Below are 24,093 nucleotides of genomic sequence, written 5' to 3'. Positions count from 1 at the left end.
TTTTAAGCCCAATTGCATCGAGATCCTGTCAAAAAGTTGTGTTAGCTTTATGTGAATTTTGCAATATTTTGGCTTCAATGATCAATAGCTAGAATAGTTTGGATGGCAAAGAAGTTGTGTTAACTTAGCTATTAGTAGTACAACAGGAAGTATGCAAATGAAAAATTTATAACAAGTACAAAAAAGCTAATTTTAAACTCAAAAAGGCAGAGTATACCATTTAAATTGTATTTTATAGAAAAATAAGTCGAAATGTCTAAATTATTTTTTACATTATTTGCACGGATTTTCTTTTCCTTCCTTTAATTATCTTCACACGCGAAACGCAGCCAGTGTCATCGTTTATTTTCATCGTCAGAAATTTTTTGCCGGAAATTTTTTCACTGGTCGTTTTATATATATAAATTTCTGTTTGAGTGTATAAATAATTTAAATGTTTCTCAATTTCATTAATGCATCCAATAGCAAGTTGTCAAAGATCGATTTGTTATGGCAATAAGGTATTAATGCGTGAGCCGGAGCCGAAACACAGCAAGCAACGAAACTTTGACATCGTTAACCAGAACACCTAGTTTCAATCACTTTCATGTGAGAAAATCACGAATGCTATATAGGAATATCTCTGTCACCTTTCTGGTCATCCGGCTGCCTTCATCTGAAGCCATGTTAAAAAGAGAGATAAAATAATAAATATAAAAGCATCAAATTGTCGCCGGTCTAGTACGACCGCGAGTACAATGCAAAACTTTAGTAAAGTCCATCTCTTGTCCTGAAAATCTTTTTCTGGAAATACCCTGCTTTTTTTCGAACACCATCTTTTCATTTTTAAAAATGAATGAAAGCCATGCATGTAAACACTTGAATGAATCCTTAAATTTAACAGAAAAATTATATTGATGCAGATTGAAAGTCTTTTCATCTTTTTACTACTGAAAAATACTTAATATTATTATTATTATTTTAAAATATCCATTCACAATATTATCACTGCAATATAATAAATAATAAAAAAACATTTATCTTTATTGATAAAATATAACAAGAATACTGTAACACATGTACTCAAGTAGTTTATTTAAATATTATTTTTTATAATCATTTTTCTCTTTTTTTAACAAAAACATTTACAAGAGTAATACATTTTAAATATGCATATTTACATTGACATATGATTTATAATATTTTTTTTTTTTTTTTATCATTTTTATTTTGGCTGATTTACAATGGAGATTTAAACTGTTAAATTGTAAAAAATTATTTTCTACAATTTATTATCATTTAAAAAAAAATATACGTATAATGTTGTTGCCACTGTGCATAATCATATTTATTGACAATTTTTTTTTTATTTATAAAACAATTTGTGCAACGTGATTTATATGATAAAAAAAAAAAAAAATTTAAACAACCGATTAAATCTCAACTAATGAAAATGTATTGGTCGATAATGTCATTATAAAAAGTGTATAACACGTGAGATTTGATTTTGATTTAATTTATTAACACTGTTAAATAAAGTGTGAAAAAATTGAATTAAAAATAATGAAAAAAAATTTGATTATATATTTTTATTAAATTCCATAAAAGTCGATTAAATGTAGAAAAAATTTTTAATACAAAAAAAAAAAAAAAAAAGAACCGGTTAATATCAAAACGCGAAACAATTTATTACAATATATATTTTTTTGTCACTTAATTAATATTCATTTTGAATTAATTATAGAAACAGTAATAACAAAGGTTTGAAATTGTAATATGAACTTGATTTGATTTATACAAAATTATTGGTTTATATGATGATCAAGTTACACTTGATTGACCTCTGTTAAAATTGTTCCTTTCAACGTTGTTACATTTACAGATGGACAACATATTTTGGATAATCAAATAAATTTTGATAGATATAATACATATGTGATATTTTGAAAATATAAACACATACGTATTACATAAATATAAGATAAAATCTATTTACCTGATTTGCCAATATATTTATCACTGCAAATCCATTAATAACGTTGTTATTTAGAAGCTGAATAATAACAGAGTGCATATTTGTATTGAAATCGATAGAGTTTCCCCAATTGGAAACAGAGTGTTGTGCTACATGGCACATGGAATTGCGCTGATAAATAATGTTGCCCCAGCAATTGCAAAACAGTGAGATAAAAAAAGATAGATAACCCTTTTCTCTCTCTCTCACCAAGTCTTTGAGTATTATCATTTAGACTCGGCGTGTGCCTCGTTATCTCCCACCACACAATATTTATCATAGTTAAATACAAACACACACACACATATACACTCCAAGGTGTATTCAACAACAATTGTATTCAAATAGTTATTTGTACGTATATTTTTGTTTTTATTTTAAACACTATCACAATAAATTAATTGCAAATTAACATAGAAAATGGAAATGGAAAAAAAAAAAAAACTATTATAAAATAAAATAAAACAATGTTACTGTTGCTTTGATGTTGATATTGTAAATATTTTAATAAATATTAAGCTGCACATTTTGACCGTATTTCAAAATATTTTATGTTGCTTCAGGGTTTATCAGAAGATGCAATATTTTGTTATATAAAGGTGATAATATTATCCCCAAGATAGCTCTCGTTTAAAATCAGTTTTGAGAGCAAACGATGAGGCAACTGTGGCACTCGTCGCCTCGGGCACAATCATTCCTCCTCACGTCAAACGTGATCTCCCCAAATAGCCACCATCTTTGCTCGGTCTACTGATGCTAAATAGGTACCATGTGGATGCCATGCAACTGCTGTTACAGCAAATCTGAAATAATAAAATAAATTGTTATATAAATACCCAAGATAAAAATAAAAGTGATTAAATAAATTAAATAAATTAAATAAATTAAATAAATTGAATTCATAGCATTAAAATTACATTGAAAAGAAAATTGAAATGTTACTACATTTTTGATTTGATCGTTTTATCGTTTTTTTTTCTTTCTCTTTTTCTTTTTTTTTGGAAGTTAAAGATTGGGTGGAGGTTTTTTCCTTAGGGTTCAGTCGTTTTTTTTTTTTTTTGCTTGGACGATTAAATATATATAGGCATACTGAATGTACTGAAGAGTAAATCGTTGGTAGGTATTAGCTTGGTACGTGCCTCGTCATCCATGAGGGTGACATTAACTGATTTTGTGGCTTGGGGGGTAATTCATGGTCAATTATGGATCCTATGAGATTGTGTGCGCACGCGGACACACCACCGTTTCAGACAGTAATTGACCGGGTAAATTGTCTCCATCGACCACCGACTAACTGTTACAAAAGATCGCGCATCAAGAGATCATCTTTTTTTTATTTCTTATTCTATACACTATCTTGTCATGTTTCTGTACGCTTCATCCACCGACTGCACGTACATCGTTTTTCTTCAACACTGGTCTATTGTGTATGCCTTCGTCTTATATTATACTTTTTTTACGCTTTAAAATACAATACACAAACAATATATATACATATACAACAACAACAACAACAACTTACAAATGATGATCATTTTCGCCTCAATATTTTTCAACTGTTCATTTTTCAATTTACGGATATTTGTTTCAGTCCTTTATAACACTTTGTTTTTTATTTATTTATTTATTTATATTTTATGACTATCATTCTTTATTTTTATTTATTTATATTTTTTTTTTGTCTATGAAACGCTTCATTTTTCAACGCTGATAAATATCTGTGTTGAAAGACACATTGAAGACAGATGTGGAAGATGATACTGATGGTGAATTCAAGTGGGACAATTTGGTCGGCTTTAATGGCTCGTTAAGAATGGTAAGAGGGTGATCGGTGCACTTGTGGATAAATATATATGTATTTAAAGGGGAAAAATAAGATGGGAAAATACGATTGGTGGTGTGTGGACACAACCGCAACACTTTGTGTATATACTAGATGATATAAATCTCAATACATATATATATGTGTCGGTATTATTATTTTCAAGCTCCACCAAATTTGCTGTCATAGTATATGTACAGAGTATATGTATATCCCTCTTTACTAAACCTTCTTTTGTTTCGAAAAATATAACTCGTCCAGTATAGCAATATAGAACGAGAGAATATTGCCAGTATAAAGAATGACTGGCGATTTGTTTCACTTGCCGAAGTGGCGTTCGAAATAAGCTTCCAACAAACGACAACCGCATAGTCTTGAGAAAAACACTACAGAAAAAAAAAGCATAGCATGGCAAAAGAAAATATACAGAAGAAAAAAATATGGTAAAAATAAGAATAAATAAAAATGAAAAGGGAGAATAAAGTAAAGCTTGCTGGCATGAGGTTCAGCGGAATGCAAGACGTGCGGGAATTTTCACCCTGAAGCCCAGAAAAAAAAACATTTACAACGACAACAAGAACAAATATTCTTCTTTTTTTTTTTCTCTCTCTCTCTTTGTCTTTCCTTACTGTCTCTTTTTAGCTTCATCTACCTCAGGATGATGAAAACAATAGAAGTGGAAAAATTGGCAAGACAAAAATTCCAGAGATTATTGAAGTCTGTTGGACAAGTTAAAGGTAAAGAGTAATGGTTGGTGATAAATTGACAATGAGTCTTGTTAAATTAGCTATTGTGTATTTCATGCTAAGAATAAAATTGCTATTTTTTTTTTTTTTCAAATATTCTGTACAGAAAAAATAAAAAAAAAATCAGTTTAAATAAAAAAATTCTTGCTTATTATTCAAGACTTGAATTATCAAGAATTTTTATTTATCATTCTTTTTGTTGAATTAAAAAAAATTTTAATAATTGGATCAATTGTGATTTATAATGAATAATTATATGACTTTCATGAAATATTGAAACTGGATAAATATATTCGTTTAGTGTAAAAAAAAGTGGCAAGGCTGAAGGCAATGGTCAATAGTCATATAGTGAGAGAATGATTGAGTGAGGTGTTGAGGTCCATGTGAGATGTTAGAAGCAGTTAGGGTATCATCACTAAACAAAACTGATGGCCAACTGCAAATAGTGGCATTCGATGGAACACTCATTGATGACCCAGAGTGTTTCTCATCCTATCTACATCCAGAGGTATGTAATATATATTACATATACATATGAAATCGTGGGTGAGTGTTTGTATAATGGTAGAGTAGTTGTGACACAAGAGAGAGAAGAGCCAGCGATGACGACAATGTGCATGGTGATTAGAGCATCGTTGTCAGGTCTGCAATGTGGGTGGCCAAGATATATACATTGGTCCAGTATGCCCGGACATTGTGCATGATAGAAAGGACAAAAGTTGACTTTATCTATATAGCTATGCAGAAGATGCAAGATAATCATGTGTCAGTTGTCCCAGTAGAATTGTGCAAGGATAAAAAAAAAAACAAATGATAATAATTCTCAAATAAAAAATTGAAGAAGAACAACTATGGAATGCAAACCCTGACGTCAAGACATTTTCGATATACTTCTTCGTTGATGAAACTCTACCTCCTACTTGTCTCTCATTTCTCTTCATTTCTAATTTCTTTTTTTTTTAACTATTTTTTTTTTTTTTTTTCTATTTCACGCTATCTACCATATTACTTTTGTCTTGGTATCTATTGCTCGCTTCTCATTCGCCAAGAGTTGAATACCATATAGTTATCAAACGGCTTTCGAACAACGGGCACGTTCGAACAAAGCGAGACAGACTGTAGCTCGATGAAGAGGAAAATTAAGTCCAAGCTCCCAAGCCAATATAACCAACCGACAACTGGGACCACCATTTTTGGATTAAAACTTGTTCCATCTAATTCCTTCATTATCATACGTAACTTTTGATTCTACATATAGCTAAAGTTAAAATAATATATATCCACATTTAAACCAATAATGAAGCACCAACAAACTACTCATTTATTCGTTATCGAAAATTATATTATAAAATATTTTATATTATTTTCATAATGTTATTTAAGCTTTCCCATTGGAATATTATTATTTTGTAAATTACCTGTTCAACAGTAATGCATATAAAATAAATAAAAAATTCAATAAAGTAATGAAATATATATATAGCATAAAATATCATCAGAAAAATAAAAAAAAAAAAGGATGACTATAATTTAATTGAAAATTCGATAAACAGTAGGGCATAGTTTAAGTATACGCAAACGACTTGAGTTAATTTCCGGCACAAGAGCCAAACTTTGTAACTTGAAACAGGTTTATGTATTACCCATTTTCTTCAACACATATCTTTATAAATTTATCTATGTATATATAAACGACATGCACATCAAGAAGATAGTGTCAGCTCTTTTTTTTTCTTTTAGAAAAAATTGTTCAAAGGGGTGTATAAAAGAGAAAGTTTTGGTCGAAGAAACGTTAAAGTTTTTGGTTGATGCATCCTGAATTAACTTATGCCGCGCGTTTCCGCATGGGATATATTCAACTCAGCCAATTTTCTTTCTCTATTTTTAAATATTTTTATCTTTGTTATATATATCTATCTTTTATCTTTGAAATCTAGCTCACTCTCTCAGCTAACCGAGCTTGGATTTACCTAGCTTTCAAACTAATGCTAAACTGCAAACTACCAAGACAGGCTATTCAACCACTATCATACTGGACTTGCACAACATCAACTACATACATTGTTAAATAATGAACATTGTAAACATTCAGGGATCATTGACATTTTCTTGATAATCAACAGATTACAACAGATTTACACAATATTAAATTTCCCTATGTTAATTATTATATCAAAATATGTAAATTTATATAATTGAATTGAAATATTTATCAATGATTTTATGAAATATATAACGAGAAAAAAAAAAACCACCCACACAAGTATTAAATATAATTGAAAATTTATATTGATAATACTGAAATTAATGGAAATTAAAAATTAAATTTAATATAAAGTGATTAAAAATATAAATTAAAAATAGCATTTGAGGTAAATTATAATTTGATATTAATTTTAAATTGAATGAATGAAAATTGAAAAAAAAAAAAATTGTCATTGTTAATTAAAGAATGAGAAGTAAGCAAAAGAAGTAACAAGTATATATATTTTCATATATAAAATGATTGGCGATATAAACGATTACGATTATCGATGTATAATAATTCAAGTACACAATGTCCATCGCATATTAGATCTCGTTACGGACTCTATACATAGAGTCAATACGTGACTGGCAAGTACGATGATGCACCATCGGATTAAACATCAGCTATCCACATTATTGTTGAAGAGTGAATGGTACCATGGGTGATGTATTTTTATCCACCCCTCTTGCTCTTCTTCATCATTTATCGATTCATCTATATATACTTACACAAGTTATCACTATTATATACATCTATATATATATTATTCTCACTTTTTTTTCTATTTATATTATCATTATATTTATTGACTATTATATTTTCGATAACTAATCTTGTAGACATATATATTTTTTTTTAATTTAAAGACTTATATGAGAAACTGTAATCCCTGAAGTAATTGAACTAGTTTGTAGCAACAAATTAATTACATCTACTAGTTTTTATGTATACACACAAATTAATTATAAATTATTTTTATCATGGCTTGAATTTATTTATATAAAACCAGTTTGAAAATTAGTATTTTTTTTTTATAGAATAGTGATTGGATGTATTTATATGATGTAAAAATATTTATATAAATAAATATTTTGATAATGCTAATAAATTGATATTCAAGTGTTAATATGTATAATGATTATTAGAAAAATAAAAATTTTTAAAAGATAAATAGCATTGATATAATCAAGGGTATAACAAGAAGAATTTCTTGGATTATTATCAGTACACATATCAACATTTGTAAATGCACATGTGAATTATACAAGTATATAAATGTATGTGGAATATTTTCGAGTATGTGAATTGTGTGTTTGTGTTTCTAAGAATTTGTTTTATATATATATTCTCATGTGGCAGTGTAAATTCACCGCTTGTAATTAGACGATGTATACCACACTGATTCTACTCTCTGTGAACTGCCAGGTAGTAAACGAGACTTCTCTAAACTCTCTTTCATTTTGTCTTTTGATCACTTTTTCACTCTATGGTGATATCACTGAATTTAAATGTGAGAATTTGTGGTATCTCTTTACTCGTCTTTTCATTGCATACACATACACACACTCACATACTTAAAATGGTCCAGGGCTTTTTACATTTTAAATAAAATATTAAACCACATCAACCTTACTCAGTATACTCTTAGCTCTTTCGATTTCAAATGTAACCACAAGAAAATTATACAAATGAGAATTTTTTTCTAATTGTTTTTTTTTTCTCATTACTAAATAAAAAAAACAAGAAATTGTTTATGATTTTTTTTTTTTTTGAAAGTATATAAAATAACTGTCAAAATTTTTAAAAAACAAATATTTAAATTTTTGTTTCGTTCATTTGAAAAAATAAACAAACAAAAAAAAATATTTACTTGTTATTAATATTGTTTTTTTTTTTTTGTAATCCATGAACCATCAAATGTCGAAATTTTATCAAAAATCTATTGACAATGGTTCAAAATGTTATTTGTATATTTGAATATTGGTGGTACGAAAAAAATCCGATTCCCCGAAGGGATATCATAACGTATTTGTTTGTTTTATATCTCTTGTCATTTTAACATTTTATACCTCTTATTTTTTATTTTGTTTATTTATTTATTATTATATTTTTTTATGTTTTCATATTCTCCATTGTGTTTATATATATAAAACATATGACAGATTCAAAAAACGGTAAGATAATAAAAAAAAAAAAAAGAAATAAAAAGAATGAAAGAGTTTCAATTCAAATTTTATGGGTTTTCCTTGTCTAAACATCGTGCAAGTTATATAGTTGAAAAGTTCATAGCAATATATAACCTTAACGTATTGATATCACCAACGTCGCACAGGGTACGTTATTATTTACCCCTTCCTGATTTTCGCACCCCCAGCAAGACATCTTCAGTTCAAGATGTCGTTCACCCGATAGAGGAGCAGATAAAGAAAGGCTACGACACTGAGACGAAGATAAATGACATAATATCGTGCTGGACCTAGTGATCATTGGCTCAAGTACGTCCAAGTCAACTTGCTAGAAAAGTGCTACCATTTTGATTGCCTTACAATTCTCCATTTTACTCTCTTCCTTTTTACTTTATCTTTATCTATTTTTACTATTCAATATATACTCTCTCTCTATACCTTCTTGAAAATTCTCAATTCTTCAGTGCTTTCTGTCAGTGCAATTTTTTTTTTTTTCATTTGACAACCATCTTTTACGTTATTTTTTTAGTTTTTTTTTTCATTGCACTCGCTTACGAAAGAGGATAAAAAAAGGCCAAATGTCGTTGTAGTTTTCTCGACAATGAAATCGACGAATTCTTGATCAGTGAGTGAAAACGAAGAAGCGAGAGCTGTAAATGTCCAAATATCTATATACAATGTATGTATGTATATGTATGAGTACATTGAAAAGAATGAAAAAGTGCACAGACCATCGACGAGAAGATTGGTTTTTTTTATATACATATAGATATTGTAACACTCGTGCCCAGTTTTTTCGTTGTCCCCATTTTCACTTATTCTTTTCGTATCCCCGTCCACCCACTTTTTTTATTTAGTTTTTTTTTTTTTTTTTTTTTTTTTCACCGAATAATCTAATTTCATCGGTGCTCTTTCCCTCTTTCTCTCGCTCTCTCACTGTGTGTGGGATAAATTTTTATTGACGTTGAATCGTACTGCCGGAAACAGCAGTAGAAAATAAAATAAAATAAAGTTTAATGAAAAATAAATAATAATAATAATAATGAAAATTTCGAAAAAAAAAAAAAAAAAATCCTCACACTTTGGCTTCTATCGTGCGCTTTAGCCTGCATCGTATTCTCATGAATCGACCATGCTTGTTAATGCACCTTTAAAATACCGCCTCCGTGTTCTCATTCAATATTCTCAAAACATTTTCACATTTTATCCCCCTTTCCATATACAACCCATATTTTATCTCTTTCATATTCATAATATTTCTAAAAAAAACTATTTTATTTTATTTTTTGTTTTTATTCATTTATTTATTTATCTTTAATTCCCAATTTTTTTCTATCAAAAATATATGAATTTTATTTTTTCAATTTATTTGCATTCAATATTTTTCCCATATATATATTTTTAATTTTATTTATTCAATAAAAAAAATTGGCAATGAATAAAAAGAGTTGAGTTTGTAAAATTGTAAAACTCTATATTCATATAAATATAAAAATATAAAATACATGTGTAAATGTATATTATTATTGTAAATAATATAATAATTCATATTATAAACGATTATTGCCGACATTTTTGATAATTTATATCAAATTGATACAAGATAATAATTACCATAATGCATAAATAAGTATAAAATATTTTAAACGATTTAATTTTTATATAATTTTATTAATATTGCTAATGCAAGATGATGTGCATAAGGCGGAGCTTTTGAATCACTTGAATTGTGTGGTCGTAATGAGTGGCAGTATACACAACTTGAATAATATGTAACCTGTGCTTATATTATGGCAATGCATATACCAAGGTAAATATATATCCATGTACATACGTCGATATATATACTAACAAAATTAACTCGGCATCTTGGTTAAGCTAAAACGACACGACAGTGTACGCGTTACTTAGGACGAATTGTTTATATATCTATATACACAGTATCATCGTCGTGTGGAGTATAAAGCTCAGTGTTTGTACTCAACGTATATATGTATATGTACTTGAACATCGTACCTGAATAACAGATGAAAATTTCTGTTGTGTGTTTTATAATAAAAAAGATTCTCCAGTGTATGCTAGTCGACAAATGAGCAAGATAGAAATAAATAGATTAATAGAAAATGAGTAACTGCGACAGAGTACAAGTGGATAAAGGCCATTTATTAAACTTAATCCCGCAAAATTCATTTTTTTTTGTTTCGTTGTTTTTATTCATTTAAAAAAAAAAAAATGAACATACACCATGCGCGTGGCCAACGTAGGAATTACGATCAAACGACGTCCCCTGAATACTCTCGACGCTCCAGGTTAAAGTAATAACAGTGAAACGCTCAACATACATATAACTAGTACTTAAAAATTATTTTTGATTTTTTGTTATTTCAATCGTTTTTTTTCTCCATTTGTTTATAATTTTATTTTTTGTTTTTATTGTTTTGCTTTTATTGTATTTTTGTATTTAAAAAAAATGTATATATATATATTTTTTTTAAGGATCATTCAATCCCCTTTGGCAAGAAATAGACATTTCGATAGTCAGCATACCAAGATGTAGATGCGGTGAAATGATAAAGTGACCGCCTGCTGGGTTCACTGTAACGCATGATGCGCGATAATTAGATGATTGGTTTGTACGTATATTCTTGGACAAGAGAGAAAATGTATATATAATTTTTTTTTTTCTTTCTTTTTTTATAAATAAAATCAAGTCAGTAAACTAAGATGACTGAGATGAAATGAGTATAAAAGCAAAAGATAAAAAAAAAAATAAATTAAATTAAATTATAGAATATGTGGAGAAATAAAAAAATAATATACTTTGGTAAATGTTAGGCAACGGCTGGTGAAGATTTTCTTGAAGAAAAATAATAATAATAATAATAATAATAAAATGTACGAGAGAGTGGACCAATGGAAAGTGCCTCGGGTATGACCCTGTGTGGCCACAGGATCTCGATGCGCATACCGCGCCACCAGCCGGTTAGATAAAATTTCTCGTGTGGGATGGTCTCAATGGTGACGTTAGTATGTCTCTTTCCCTAGTTTTTTTTTTTTTATTTTTCTCTTCCCTTCAACCCTCTTACCAATGACGAAAACTCAGAGAGCCGTATAAACGTGGCTATATGTAGCAGCCGGTTCTTTTCTCGCAAAAACGAAATCGAGATAAACTCAACTGGGCTATCTTTGACTGCGGAAAAAAAAGACATAATAAAAAAAAAAAAAAAATAGAGTTAAGTTTAAGAAGAAAGAAACTCACAGGAAATTGATAAGGTAAAAAAAAATTTTTTAAATGAAATATAAAAAAATAAAACTTAAGAAGCAGACGTGAAAGAAAGAGAATAAAAAGTGTATAATCTTGTCATTGAGAGTTCAACAAGGTTTAAATGAATTATCGAGTTTAATTTTGGTTGACTGAGCCAAGTGATGCGGAAGAATTGGTGAGGCTTTGAAACACACTGACAAAACTTGATGTAATGTACACTATCATGTATTTTTAGTATACACACACAAACACACACGAATGAATGTACAATCTGCCCAAATATACAATGTGAAGTTAAAGCTCTACCCTTTTCAAGGGATGCTTGTACCAGTTGTGTCGGACGCCAACTTTTGGAGCTTGTGCCATCATGGTAAAACAGGCATTCACTTTTGAAAACTAGTTTAGCTTTTTCTTTTTTTGTTTTGTAAATCATGTATTACACTGTTGAAAATTATTCATCAACTTTTATAAATCGTTGAATAAATAATTATTATCTTTTTTTCAAATTATAATGTATTATCAAAATTATTGTGTCAAAAAGTAAATAATATAGTCTTCATATTCTTCACATAAAAAAAAGGATAAAAATCACTCGACGGTCTGTTTAGAAAAGATTGAAAATCAAATGGAAATATATTATATTTTTAGGAAATATATGTATCTATGCTTTTTCTGTATATAATTTTCAAATTATGTAAATAAAAAAAGAATAGAATATGCGATGAGAGTTTCGGTGTAGGGTTCAGAAGGCTAAGATATGTGAGATGAAATTGAATTTTAGGGTGATAGTGAAAAAAAAAAAATATATAGTCATAGTATAAACAGTGTATACAAAATGTATTTGAAAAAGGTCTGTTGAGAGTATTGAAAAAAAAAAATAAAAAAACAGGAAAATAGTCAATTTCATCCTCGTAGCGATTTATCGGTTCGGTTAAAGCGAAAATTGGCAAAAAAAGGAATAACAAAACCATTGAAAATCACGGTTTGAAGATTCCAACAACGAGGGCCATTCTGACAGCTGACCCTATGTCCTTCTCAAGTAACAGTTGTTATTATTATTCGAATATTTTCCCTATATTTTTCTTCATATTTATAAATATATGTGTTTTTTTTTTTTTATCATGAAATAATTTAATATATGGATTTTGAAATGGTTCAGTAGCCATTTTGCGAGCCTTTTTTCACTCAAGTACTTTTTATTTATAGGGTAATAAAGCACTAAAAGCGTAGCCTACATCAACGACCTTCGTTACAACATCTAAAGCTGATTAACGTTTTTAAATTTTTGCCATTTTTTTTTTTTTTTTTTTATACCATCAGCTTTGATATAATCATTCTCTTTTTATATATTCATTTTTCAATTTTTATGTTATAAAATTATATCGATTGTTGAAAAATTCCTGTATTATTTGATGATATAATAAACGATTTTATAATCATAAAGTAATTTAAAAAAGTTACTATCCGAACAGAAAAAGTTTATTAAAAATTATGAAACGAATAAAACAATACTCACGTATGATCTTTGAGTACATTTTCAATTTTATTTGTTGAAACATTCCAAACAAATACTGATCCATCAGCAGAGCCAACGGCAATGTACTGTCCATCAGGACTGAATGTTGCTCTTGCCCAGTCACAGCCCACTTTAAACCCATCAGCACTAAAGCGAAAAAAAAAATAAAAAAATGAATTTTAAATATAAAAAATAATTTCAGTTTTAAAAAATATAAAAAAAAAACAACAAATTCCATGTAAATGAAAATGTAATATCGACAATCCCAAGTAATGCAATGAATTCAATGAAAATTTCTAATATTAAAATTCTCGGAAATTCGAATTTTCAATCGTCAAAATGATTAATTCAACTTGTCAGTTTTATCGTAATATTAAATATCAAAAAAAGTAAACACAAACCTGAATGAGCTAACAATTTGTTTCATACGTAAATCAAGTAACTTTACTGTGTCATCTCTCACGCAACTCAGTAAATAATTGGCATCTGAAAAATGAAAAAGTAATAATAAAATTAATATGAAAAATAATATATATTTTTAGTAAATAATAATTCATTTGATTGACACAAGCTGAAACTGGTTGGTCAAGCTTTGTCGAGATTATATATAGCGTGATATCTTCAGGCTAGGACCCATCAAACCTCCATCATCACAACTATGTAAGCACAAATAAAACTCGTCAGATATTCACACTGCACTCAACGTTTCACTTTTATTATATTTCATTATAGCAAAAAAAAAAAAAATAACAATTATAAAAGACATAAAAGAATAAAATAAATACAAATAAATAAAATAAATTTCACGTTAATAATTTGTTATTATGTTATTTTTTTTTTTTTTACGTGCTTTAATCATGCATGTGGTAAAAATAGATTATAATAAAATTAAAAATAAAAAAATCCAATAAGCCATTAGCCTGGGGGAAATCTTGCTGCGAGTAAGATTAATGAAAGTATCTACCATACACGAGAAAAGGACAATATCTCACTTTTGAAATCGTACTCTTCAATCAGGTCCTGGAAAAACATTCCTAAATGGACTCATGGGGGATATATACAACTGAGAATTGCACGGATGTATATACTATGTGCAATTACGATGATGAAAAAAAAATAAAAATAAAATACAAATAACGAATACTTAAAAAAAAAAAAAAAATAATACATATAATATTTACTTTGGGAATTCACGTGAAGCCCACACATACACATACAACATTGGTGAAATATCGATAATGATAATGACTTTTTTATTTTTCAACATCGTAAAAAGCAAAAAAAAATAATTGAAATTAAAAAAAAAAATAATAAATCTATCGGGACTAAAGTATAAATTTTATAAAAGTAATATTTCTGTGTGCAAATAAAAATTATCATCATTTTGCATGTATTTTCAATTAATAAAATTGTTTTTTTTTATTTTTTATTTTTGCAACTATATATAAAAAATTAAAATAAAATTTATTCTGATGGTTATGAGAGTGAATTGAATTTTATAAATCCTATGCAAGCTTAATCAAATTTTTAATCAGCTTGGCTGGAATTTTTATTTTATTATTATAATTTTTTTCTTTCTTCGTTTCTCAGTATTATTAACCTACTGCTTTTTATTTTCAATTTAATTTTTTATTCTTCTAATTTTTTCGCGTATATATATATTTTTTTTTTTCGTAAAAGAATAAGATACTTTTGTAACCAAGTCATTTACTTCTGAGAATGTTTCATTTATTACGTTGAAATGGCAACTTACCACGTGAGAGATCCAGCGACGTGACTTTGCCCTGAAGTACAATATCGTTGGAGCTTGACTCGGCTCTGGTATCCCAGAAACGTATTCTCTTGTCAAAGTGGCCGCTTATAATCGTTGACCCAGCACCATCAGAGGTGACGAGGTCATTGCAACTTGATCCAGCAAACTTGGTCTCAATGCCTTGAACCCAAAAAATATAATAAAAAATAATAATAAAATTAAACAATAAACATGATAATAAAAAATTATTATTATTACTGATATTATAATAAAAAATAAAAACAATACATATAACAAGATAATTGTTTTTTATTTTTATGAATTGTTAAAACAAAAACATTGTCAAAAGTTAACTTTCATGATTTTGAGCTTTGAAGTTTGGTGGTTGGTTGTATGTATTAAGGTACAAAAAGGTTTATAAGGTAATGTCAGAAAATGACAGAGAGTCCAGATGAAGAAAATGGAGAAGACGCGGTCACAAGGTAACCAAGTGTAAACCACTCTCGGGTTTCTAAGAAGCCTTGGAAAAACCGCAACGCCTGCGGAAATGTTACAAACGTTAAACCAAAGACTATAAACTCGATAAATAATGGGGTTTCTGTTTACGCCTACTTTCTATAAACAAACGTGCTCAAGTCACAAGACGACACACCACAACAAAATACACATATCGTTGCAAATTTTAAATTTTTTTCCGATTGCATTCATCTGGTTATATATTAACGTAAATTGATTGTACGACTTGCCTTGACATTACGATACTCAATGGCGTATCAAATGCGTATATGTTTATTTCAATAAATTTATTCACATTTACACACACACATAGACATTTACAATAAAGTATATACAGTGGTATCAACGAGTTGAATTTATATATCAAGTAACCATTTTACACCTGTGAAATAGTACAACATCTGTATAATATAAATGAATAAATGTATAAGACACGTATAAATGTAAGATACATTGCAAGATAATATTTAACCAACGTACAAAGTGGGTCACAAATTTAATTTTTTATTACAATTTATATTCAACGAGACAAACGAAATATCAAATATATAAATTATGAATTTAATCTCAAAAATGTAAAATTATCATTTTAAATTTTTTTATACTATTTTTATATTTTTTTATATATAAGTATTTTAAATTTATTCATTTTTTTATATATATAGAAATGTCATTTGAATGTTGGATTAAAATAATTGTCCAGTAAAAGATTATTTTTAAATTTCCATTTTTTTTAAATTTTATTTTCTTATTTTAAAGTATTGTTGAGAGCATTTTTATTGTAAATCGAGAGTGGTTGTTAAATCATTATGATTTGAAAATTATGTGAAAAATGAAAAATAAAAAAAAATTAAAAGATTGGCAAATGTTGCGTATAGACTGTCCAGGATGGAGCGATTTAAACCCCCTTGAGGGCTGAAAAAAAATAGCGGAAAATGAGCATAACGATGACGATGTGTACAAGTGCTTCGAGAATAGAGAAATTATGCCTGCAAGTTAATCCATTCGTTTTATATACTATATATCATCCAGTGATGATAATATTTTCGAAAATAGTCTCTCAATTGCAAAAGGCGCTTAAACCTCCAGGTATTCATTATAAAACGTTTATTTATATATATATATATAAATGAAAGATAATAGCCAAGAGAAAATGTCCATGTTCAGATGATTTTCATCGCATTATGGATTGTTAAATTCATGGAGAACGACAGATTGATGGTTATTGGCTGGAATATAAAAAGAAGTGGAAAAAAAAAATTGGATGGTAAATGTGATATCGAAATGTCTCATCGTTTTATAGTCATGCACTTCATTGTCATTTATATATCACTGCTAATTATTCGCAAGTCTGGAATTCAATTTATCATGCGATTTCGCAAATTATTCGTGCACTCAGTGCACCCTTTTCCTGCCTTTTTTATTTTTTTATTTTTTCAACCCTCTTTTTAGCCACACCCCGAATTACGACACGTCGTAAAATGAATTTTCCACTCTCATGCGGCGCACCCACCACCGTTAGTAGATATAGGACTGTAAAGCTTTAAAACCCTTTTTTTTTTTTTTTCTCTATTTTATCACAAGAAGCTACAAGGAGCAAAGAGATTTATTGCTATGATGACTTGAAAATAAAATCCGAATAATTGCTTATATCTGATGGGATATTTTTTGTGTGTGTAGTAAAGTTACTTGATTTTTAAAAAGACTCAAGGTAATTTAATTAAAAGTAAACAAATATATATAAGATTGATAATAGATAATGAAGACAATCAACAATGCTTTAAGTATTAATTCTGAATAGTTGTGTGTATTTACAAGATATAAAATGAATTTTGGTAAGGGTAATGTAAAATATTGTAACGTATTGATTTAGCTGAGTCAATGGAAATTCATTGTTAGCTGGGAAGGGTATAGTAGTACATAGGTAAAAGATAAAAATATATAAGAGTGATATTTCATAAGTGAATCAACGTCGGAAGTAAGTTGTAAAGTGCTGGTTAGCTCATCTATTTACTCCAAGACATTGAAGAGGATTTGAAAATTAATATCATTCCCTAATTTTAACATTGGTGTACAATTCATTGAAAGCTTGTACACCTGAATCCTGTGTCAATATGAAAATCCTCTCTTATTCGATTTTCATGCAGCTTTATCTATATTTTCCCCTGTTATATATATAATTTTGCAAAAACTATATTCACCAATTTTAGCTATACCAATTTAACAAAAACTATAACACTCTCATATATTAGTTAGTTGTATTGATCAAAACTCGTGGACTTTTCTCTTCTCTTTCTATATATGTGCACACGGTTGGACCATTGTCCAAAGTGCAAATCGATATCTCGAGTCGACTCTTTGGATACCGTTTCATGAGATTAGCTAACGTCCGAACGACCAGGGTGTAAATCCCAAGCCGGATTTCCGCTTTCAAATAAAGGATAAAACTACGCTCTGGAAGTCTGTACCTTTTTATCCTGCCCACAGTATTTTTTTTTATATTATATAATCTTTCTTCTTTTTTTTATTTGGCTTTTTTTTTTGCATATTATCTGTAATCCCATTGATTCAACCACATTTCACTTGATAATTTTATATTTAGTATATTTAAAATACTGCAATTATTATTAAACAATATTTTACTTTTACTTATTTTGAATTTAATTTTTTTTTTTTATTCAAACAACCAAATCTCATTATCTGATTTACTATACTCTTGTGTATTTAAATTATATATTGTGTATGCTATTTTAACACGCGAATCGATTAATAATTTAATAATAAACTTATAATTTATTTGTTTCTGTGTGGGCAACAATAAAATATATTATTACCATTAAGCTAAAATTATTATCATTATTATTTTGACTTGTCATAAACAACAATGATGAAGATGAAAAAAAAAATATAAAATTCAAGTTGCTTGGAATTGAGATAATGGAAAAAAGAAGAAGTAAAAAAAAAGAAAAAATATGAAGAATATAGCCCTGAAGCAGTTGAGTAATACATAACAAAATAATATAGAAAATACGTTTAATTTTAACAAGTTTGTTGACACGATTACATAAGCAAGAGAGAAAGAAATATGTATATGTGACATCATGACAATTTAAATTCTCAAGTGGGATTTGGACCCGTGTCACTCAAGGAAAGGTGTTACGATGTTCCGCATACGAAATATACATATGAATGACTATGCAGATATATGTATATAAAAAAAATACACAGCGCGGTTATATTAGTTTTATCATTTTGAATCGTCTTGGCATGGATATAAGTGCATTGCATAATGTAACGACTAATGGGGAGTAATAGGCAACGTGATTACCGCACTACCATAATATACGTATTTCCCTTCAGCCTAGAGGAAAGATAAAAACCAAGTAAGTGAATGAAACAATGAGCATGTGTATGTGTATTTATATTTAAATGTGCGTGAGAGATATAACGAGGATATGTGCTTAACTAAACCAAGATATTCAGAGATCATTTATCAAGTAATAATATTTTTATTTCATTTTTTTTATTTTTTATTATGTATCCAATGATAGAAAATTTATATAAAAAAATTTATTAGTTTATAAAATAACCTATTAAATTGCAATACGTGGACGAAAAAAAAATAATAATAAATTTTTTGTTTCTTTATTGTTTATATTTTTATTTTTTCATATTGTAAAAAAATTTATTTAAAAATGAAAAAAATGTGAAGAAAATATATTTATACAAAAATAAAAACAAAAAAAAAAAACTTACATGCACGACTGCGCAGATCCCAGATCTTGAGTGTTCGATCGTGACTACCGGTGACTACCTTGGATGGTTCACCAAGAAACTTTGCCGCAAGTACTTTAGCACAGTGTCCCGTCAATGTGTGCTGTTAACAATCAAATAAAAAAAAATTTATATAAAAATTAGAAAAAATTTATTATTATTATAAATTATACTTTTTAAACATCATCAAGAGATTAAAGTGATTATTATTGTACTCATCAGTACAACAAATTTAAGACATAAAAAAAAAAAAATACAAAAAACCAATTGAAGAGGATTAAAATCATAAAATTTTTAAGTTCAGGAAACATCAAATGAACGAAGCTGAAGAAAACAAAAACGAAAAAAAAAAAAAAAGAAAGAAATTATGAGAAAACAGATGTGTACAAAAATAAATGAAATAAAAATTAAAAAAAACAAAGAAAATGAAAATTGCGTATTGCGTTAAACTTTTGTAAATTGTAATTGGTCACGTAAAGATATACGAGCTATAGGTAACTTTTATAAGCTCATTGAACTCAACGAGTCTGTGGTGAATTCTGTTCACGATGATAATTTAATCGAAACACGCTGAGATGAAATTATCCAACAAGTGGTCGTGGTTTCCCAAAGGGACAAAACGTTTGGTTGAGATAGGACGACAACGAAGAACTATGTGACAATATATATATTTATAAACATATATATACGTATAGGTATAAACTTTTTTTTTTTCTTTTTTTTTGTCTCTCATTTTTCTTTGTAATTTTGATGCTCTCGTTGTCCAAAGAAATATACTATAATAAAGATGAATTGGATAGAAAAAGACAAAGGTACAACTTTTCTCAAGCACGATTCGTTAGTTCCCAGCAGTTGGTATAAAGTTAGTTTTTCCAAGGGGTTGAATGTGAGGGAGGTAGCTAATGTTATACTGGTCGTGGTTCGTGGTTGGTCCACTATGCAGTGCAGTACAAAGTTTCGTCTCTGGTTTTGGCGACGTGTTTGAAATTGAAGATGAAAAATCACCGCAGGGCATTGCCATTGCTGGCCCATCGTTTTGTAATTTTTTTTTTTTTCTTTTTATTATTTATTTCTTTCCTTTTTTTTCAACTATTATTTATTTATTCATTTTATTTAATTTTATTACTTCATTTGCTCTTTTTTTTTTTTTCAGCGGAAACCATTTGGCAATGAAATACACGCAATAATCCTCTCCATAACTGATTCATTTAATCGTCTACAGACGGTATAAAAAGTGGCTTTTTTCTACCAAGCTTTTTTTATTAAAAGCAACGTAAAATTGAATGAACCACTGTGCTAGATGCCAAACGTGGCTATGCGTACTTTTTTTATCTTTATTTTTTTTTTATCCCTGACTCACTCTTACAGGTTATTTTGGTTTCTTTTATTTTGTTATTTTTAATGTTATTTGTTTTTTTTTTTATTTTTGTCTTTAATCTCTGTTTCATAAATTTTAGACAGTATGACAGAAGGAAGAGGGAGTAAATGTGCTAAAAGCAAGTAAATCGAGAGAACGTTTTTAAATCGCCAAGGGAAATCCAATTCCTTTTCTGCTTTTACCAGCAAGTAGCACACTTCATCTCACCCCATGGGAAGAGTTGCACTGAGATGGAACAGCGGGCAAGAAAGAAAGAAAATGAAATAAAAAAAGAAAAGAGGAAATGTAAAGGGGTTGTTTGAAAATAAAAAATTTAAAAGTGGTTGAAGATATAGAAATAGTATCTTGTGTCTGACTCCTTGAAGTTCCAATGGAAGTAGTTACGGATGGTAAAGTCAGACATCAGGGTATACAACTCTGATCGAATGATTCGGTGGGCTTCTTGAAAAATGTCCTGATGTAAATTAATGATCCGGAAGTTTTGAGTGCCAAGAACAGATACAAACACATATGTCTTGAAAGCACACATGCACACACACACACACACACACATACATAAGTGTTTATCTTCAATAATGTTGTCTTGTGTATATCTATTTTTGTATTTTTTTATTTTTTTTTCTCTGTCCATGTTTAAACTTTTCCAGATATAAAGCCATACTTTACTCGAAAAGTTTTTTTCTTCACTATTCTACTTTTTCACGCGAAGTACTTTCATTCGTTTTTATTTTTTTTTTTTTCCAGATATTGTTTTTTGTTTTTTTTGTTTTTATATTCATGGTTGTTGTTTGTATGTTTTTTTTTTTGTTATTATTTTATTTTTGAAAAATCTGTTTATCATTCTTCCTAGAATAGAGCTGTAAACCGATCGTTATATTGGAAATGTTGTGTGTTTTCTTGTATATATGTATATATTTTTCGAATTATCATTGGATAAACGTATGTAGTGTGAGATACCGTAGATTCTTTTATACTATGGTACATGCAGTTGTTTGGCATCTATGGGCAGGTTTTGCAAGTTGGTATTTAATATAGGTATTTCATGAGGTCGATGCATTGGTAACTGGCTATGTGCCATCACGTACCTACTATCTGTTGCAGTTATTTTCTTTGTTTTATATATATTTTTTTTCATTATATTTATTTATTTTATATTGCCATATATAAATATAGAAATATGTATTAAAAGCTCATCGATAACATGCCATTCTTGAACTTTATTTTATGCTTTTTTTTATTTCTCATTTTTAAATCATTGGAAAATCAAAAAAAAAAAAAAAAGAAAAACAATCAAACATCAAAGATTTTATGAAGAATAAAATACTCAACAATATAAAAACTTGTATTTGTATTGATTTTATTTTTTAATTTTATTTTTCATAAATTTACTATTTTATTTTTTTTTAAAAAAATTAATAATAATGATTTTTTTTATTTTTAAAATTCAGATCAATTATGTTTGTATTTTAGTATTTGTGATTCTATATATTTTCATTTATTTATTTATATAGTTTTTTTTTGTCGACTGCATTTTAGCTTATCATTAACAACATTCTTCAGTAACAATATATATATTTTTTGCATGTATAACTTTCCATTGCACTGTGCAATATGGTAAAAAACTAAAAGTGTCTTTAGCAGTAGCAATTACATGAAATTCAACTGAACTCGTTTAACAACAAATAATTTTTTACTCAACATAATAAATACATATATATATATACGTATACATATTTTTAAAAGAAAATAAAATAACATACATAAAGATACAAATTACCTTAATATACTGTATCCTCTTGTGCAAAACTCAAGACTATGGTAAAATTGAGTTAGCAGTAGTTACAAAATAGTTTAGTAATAGTATACCATTCAATAAAATATGGAAAAAAAAAACAAAAACCAAACACAACACAACTAATGGTGCTACACAAAAAAAAGGAGAATGAAATGATAAAAAATTTCAAATAAATTATAATACTAGAGATGTTGCTATTGGTATCATGTAGCTCCCAACGTCCTTGAAAAATATTTTAAAAGCTAAACACCCTGTGCATGTTGGTTGTCTGTCTTAATATTATAATAATAATAAAAAAAAAATAAACTTTAATCGGATCATTAGTTGGTAAAAGCCACAGCAATGTTGTGGCCTATGAAATGCTTGGTTGCTCATGTTAAAATAAAACATAAAAAAACAACAACTAACTAGATTTTATTGAGAAAAATAAAAACGAGAAAGAAAGTGAAGTTGATGTATTGTAAAAAATAGTAAATATTGTAAAAACAAAATGTTTCATATAATAAAAACAAATTTCTATTTAAAAAAAATAAAGGTAAATTTTCAAATATCCATAATAGAGGATAAACGTATACACAAGATGATTCATATAGAGATATTGTATATTGGTCAATCATCATGTGATGTACGAAGAACGACATCAGGCTCGAGGGGTGAATTTGTATGAAGATTGTTGGCGCTATGTTGATGCACGAAGCTCAAGTCACTTTTTGCACTGACTAGCAATGGTTGAGTAAGCGTGTGAATAGACAGGTAGATGAAGAGCAAAAGAGACATAAATATACACTAACATATACAATAAAAAAAGAAAAATAAATTAATACAAACTGTGAGAGAGTACAGAGTGAGCGAGTTAGCTAGAAGGCAATGTAAGATGATTTAGAGAGGATGAGGAAGAGGGAAAGTATAATATGTGAAAATACGTTTAAAGGTTTGAATAGTAGTGAGAATGGTGTGGAGCCAGCCACACGGCGCTGTTACCAGCACCAGCACAAGTTCAGTGACCGCGGTGCGACTTCTTCACCGCCTCTTCCACGGCCTTGGCAATTCAATGCCCGCACCAGATAACTCCCTCTTTACCCTTCAATTTTTTTCCTTTTTTTTTTTTATCTTTTTCTTTCCCCTTCTCTATCTAGGTAATAGATTATTTCATACGTATAACTAGTCGACCTGCATAGTACAAGAGAGATGCCCGCAACACACTGGCAAACGGTCTCTGCTTCTGGCAGATCTCTGTACTCACCAGAAAACCATGTCTGCGTGTATCTACGCTTCAACGAAGGTATCCACACGCCACATTATTCATGTTAACCTTATAAT

At 28.5% G+C, this 24,093-nt stretch overlaps 1 protein-coding gene across 4 annotated transcripts in view; it reads right to left on the bottom strand.

Moving 5' to 3' along the window:
• Positions 1-1,002: 1,002 nt before the first annotated feature.
• Positions 1,003-24,093, bottom strand: part of LOC122858990 (autophagy-related protein 16-1) — a 136,630-nt gene continuing 113,539 nt past the window's right edge. For 2 of the 4 annotated variants that reach the window (XM_044162282.1, XM_044162285.1), the window contains 5 exons: positions 19,583-19,703; positions 15,311-15,490; positions 13,959-14,043; positions 13,558-13,704; positions 1,003-2,796 (listed from right to left, as the gene is read on the bottom strand). In XM_044162282.1, the coding sequence (XP_044018217.1) occupies positions 2,700-2,796; positions 13,558-13,704; positions 13,959-14,043; positions 15,311-15,490; positions 19,583-19,703 (630 nt within the window). In that variant the 3' untranslated portion in view covers positions 1,003-2,699. The remainder of the gene's footprint in view (positions 2,797-13,557; positions 13,705-13,958; positions 14,044-15,310; positions 15,491-19,582; positions 19,704-24,093) is intronic. The other 2 variants (XM_044162284.1, XM_044162283.1) reach the window with 2 other exon arrangements.

Source organism: Aphidius gifuensis, linkage group LG6, assembly GCF_014905175.1.
Source record: "Aphidius gifuensis isolate YNYX2018 linkage group LG6, ASM1490517v1, whole genome shotgun sequence".
In the NCBI taxonomy this organism is placed as follows: domain Eukaryota; kingdom Metazoa; phylum Arthropoda; class Insecta; order Hymenoptera; family Braconidae; genus Aphidius; species Aphidius gifuensis.
The sequence above is the reverse complement of the archived record's forward strand: the minus strand, read 5'-3'. Positions and strand labels throughout refer to the sequence as shown.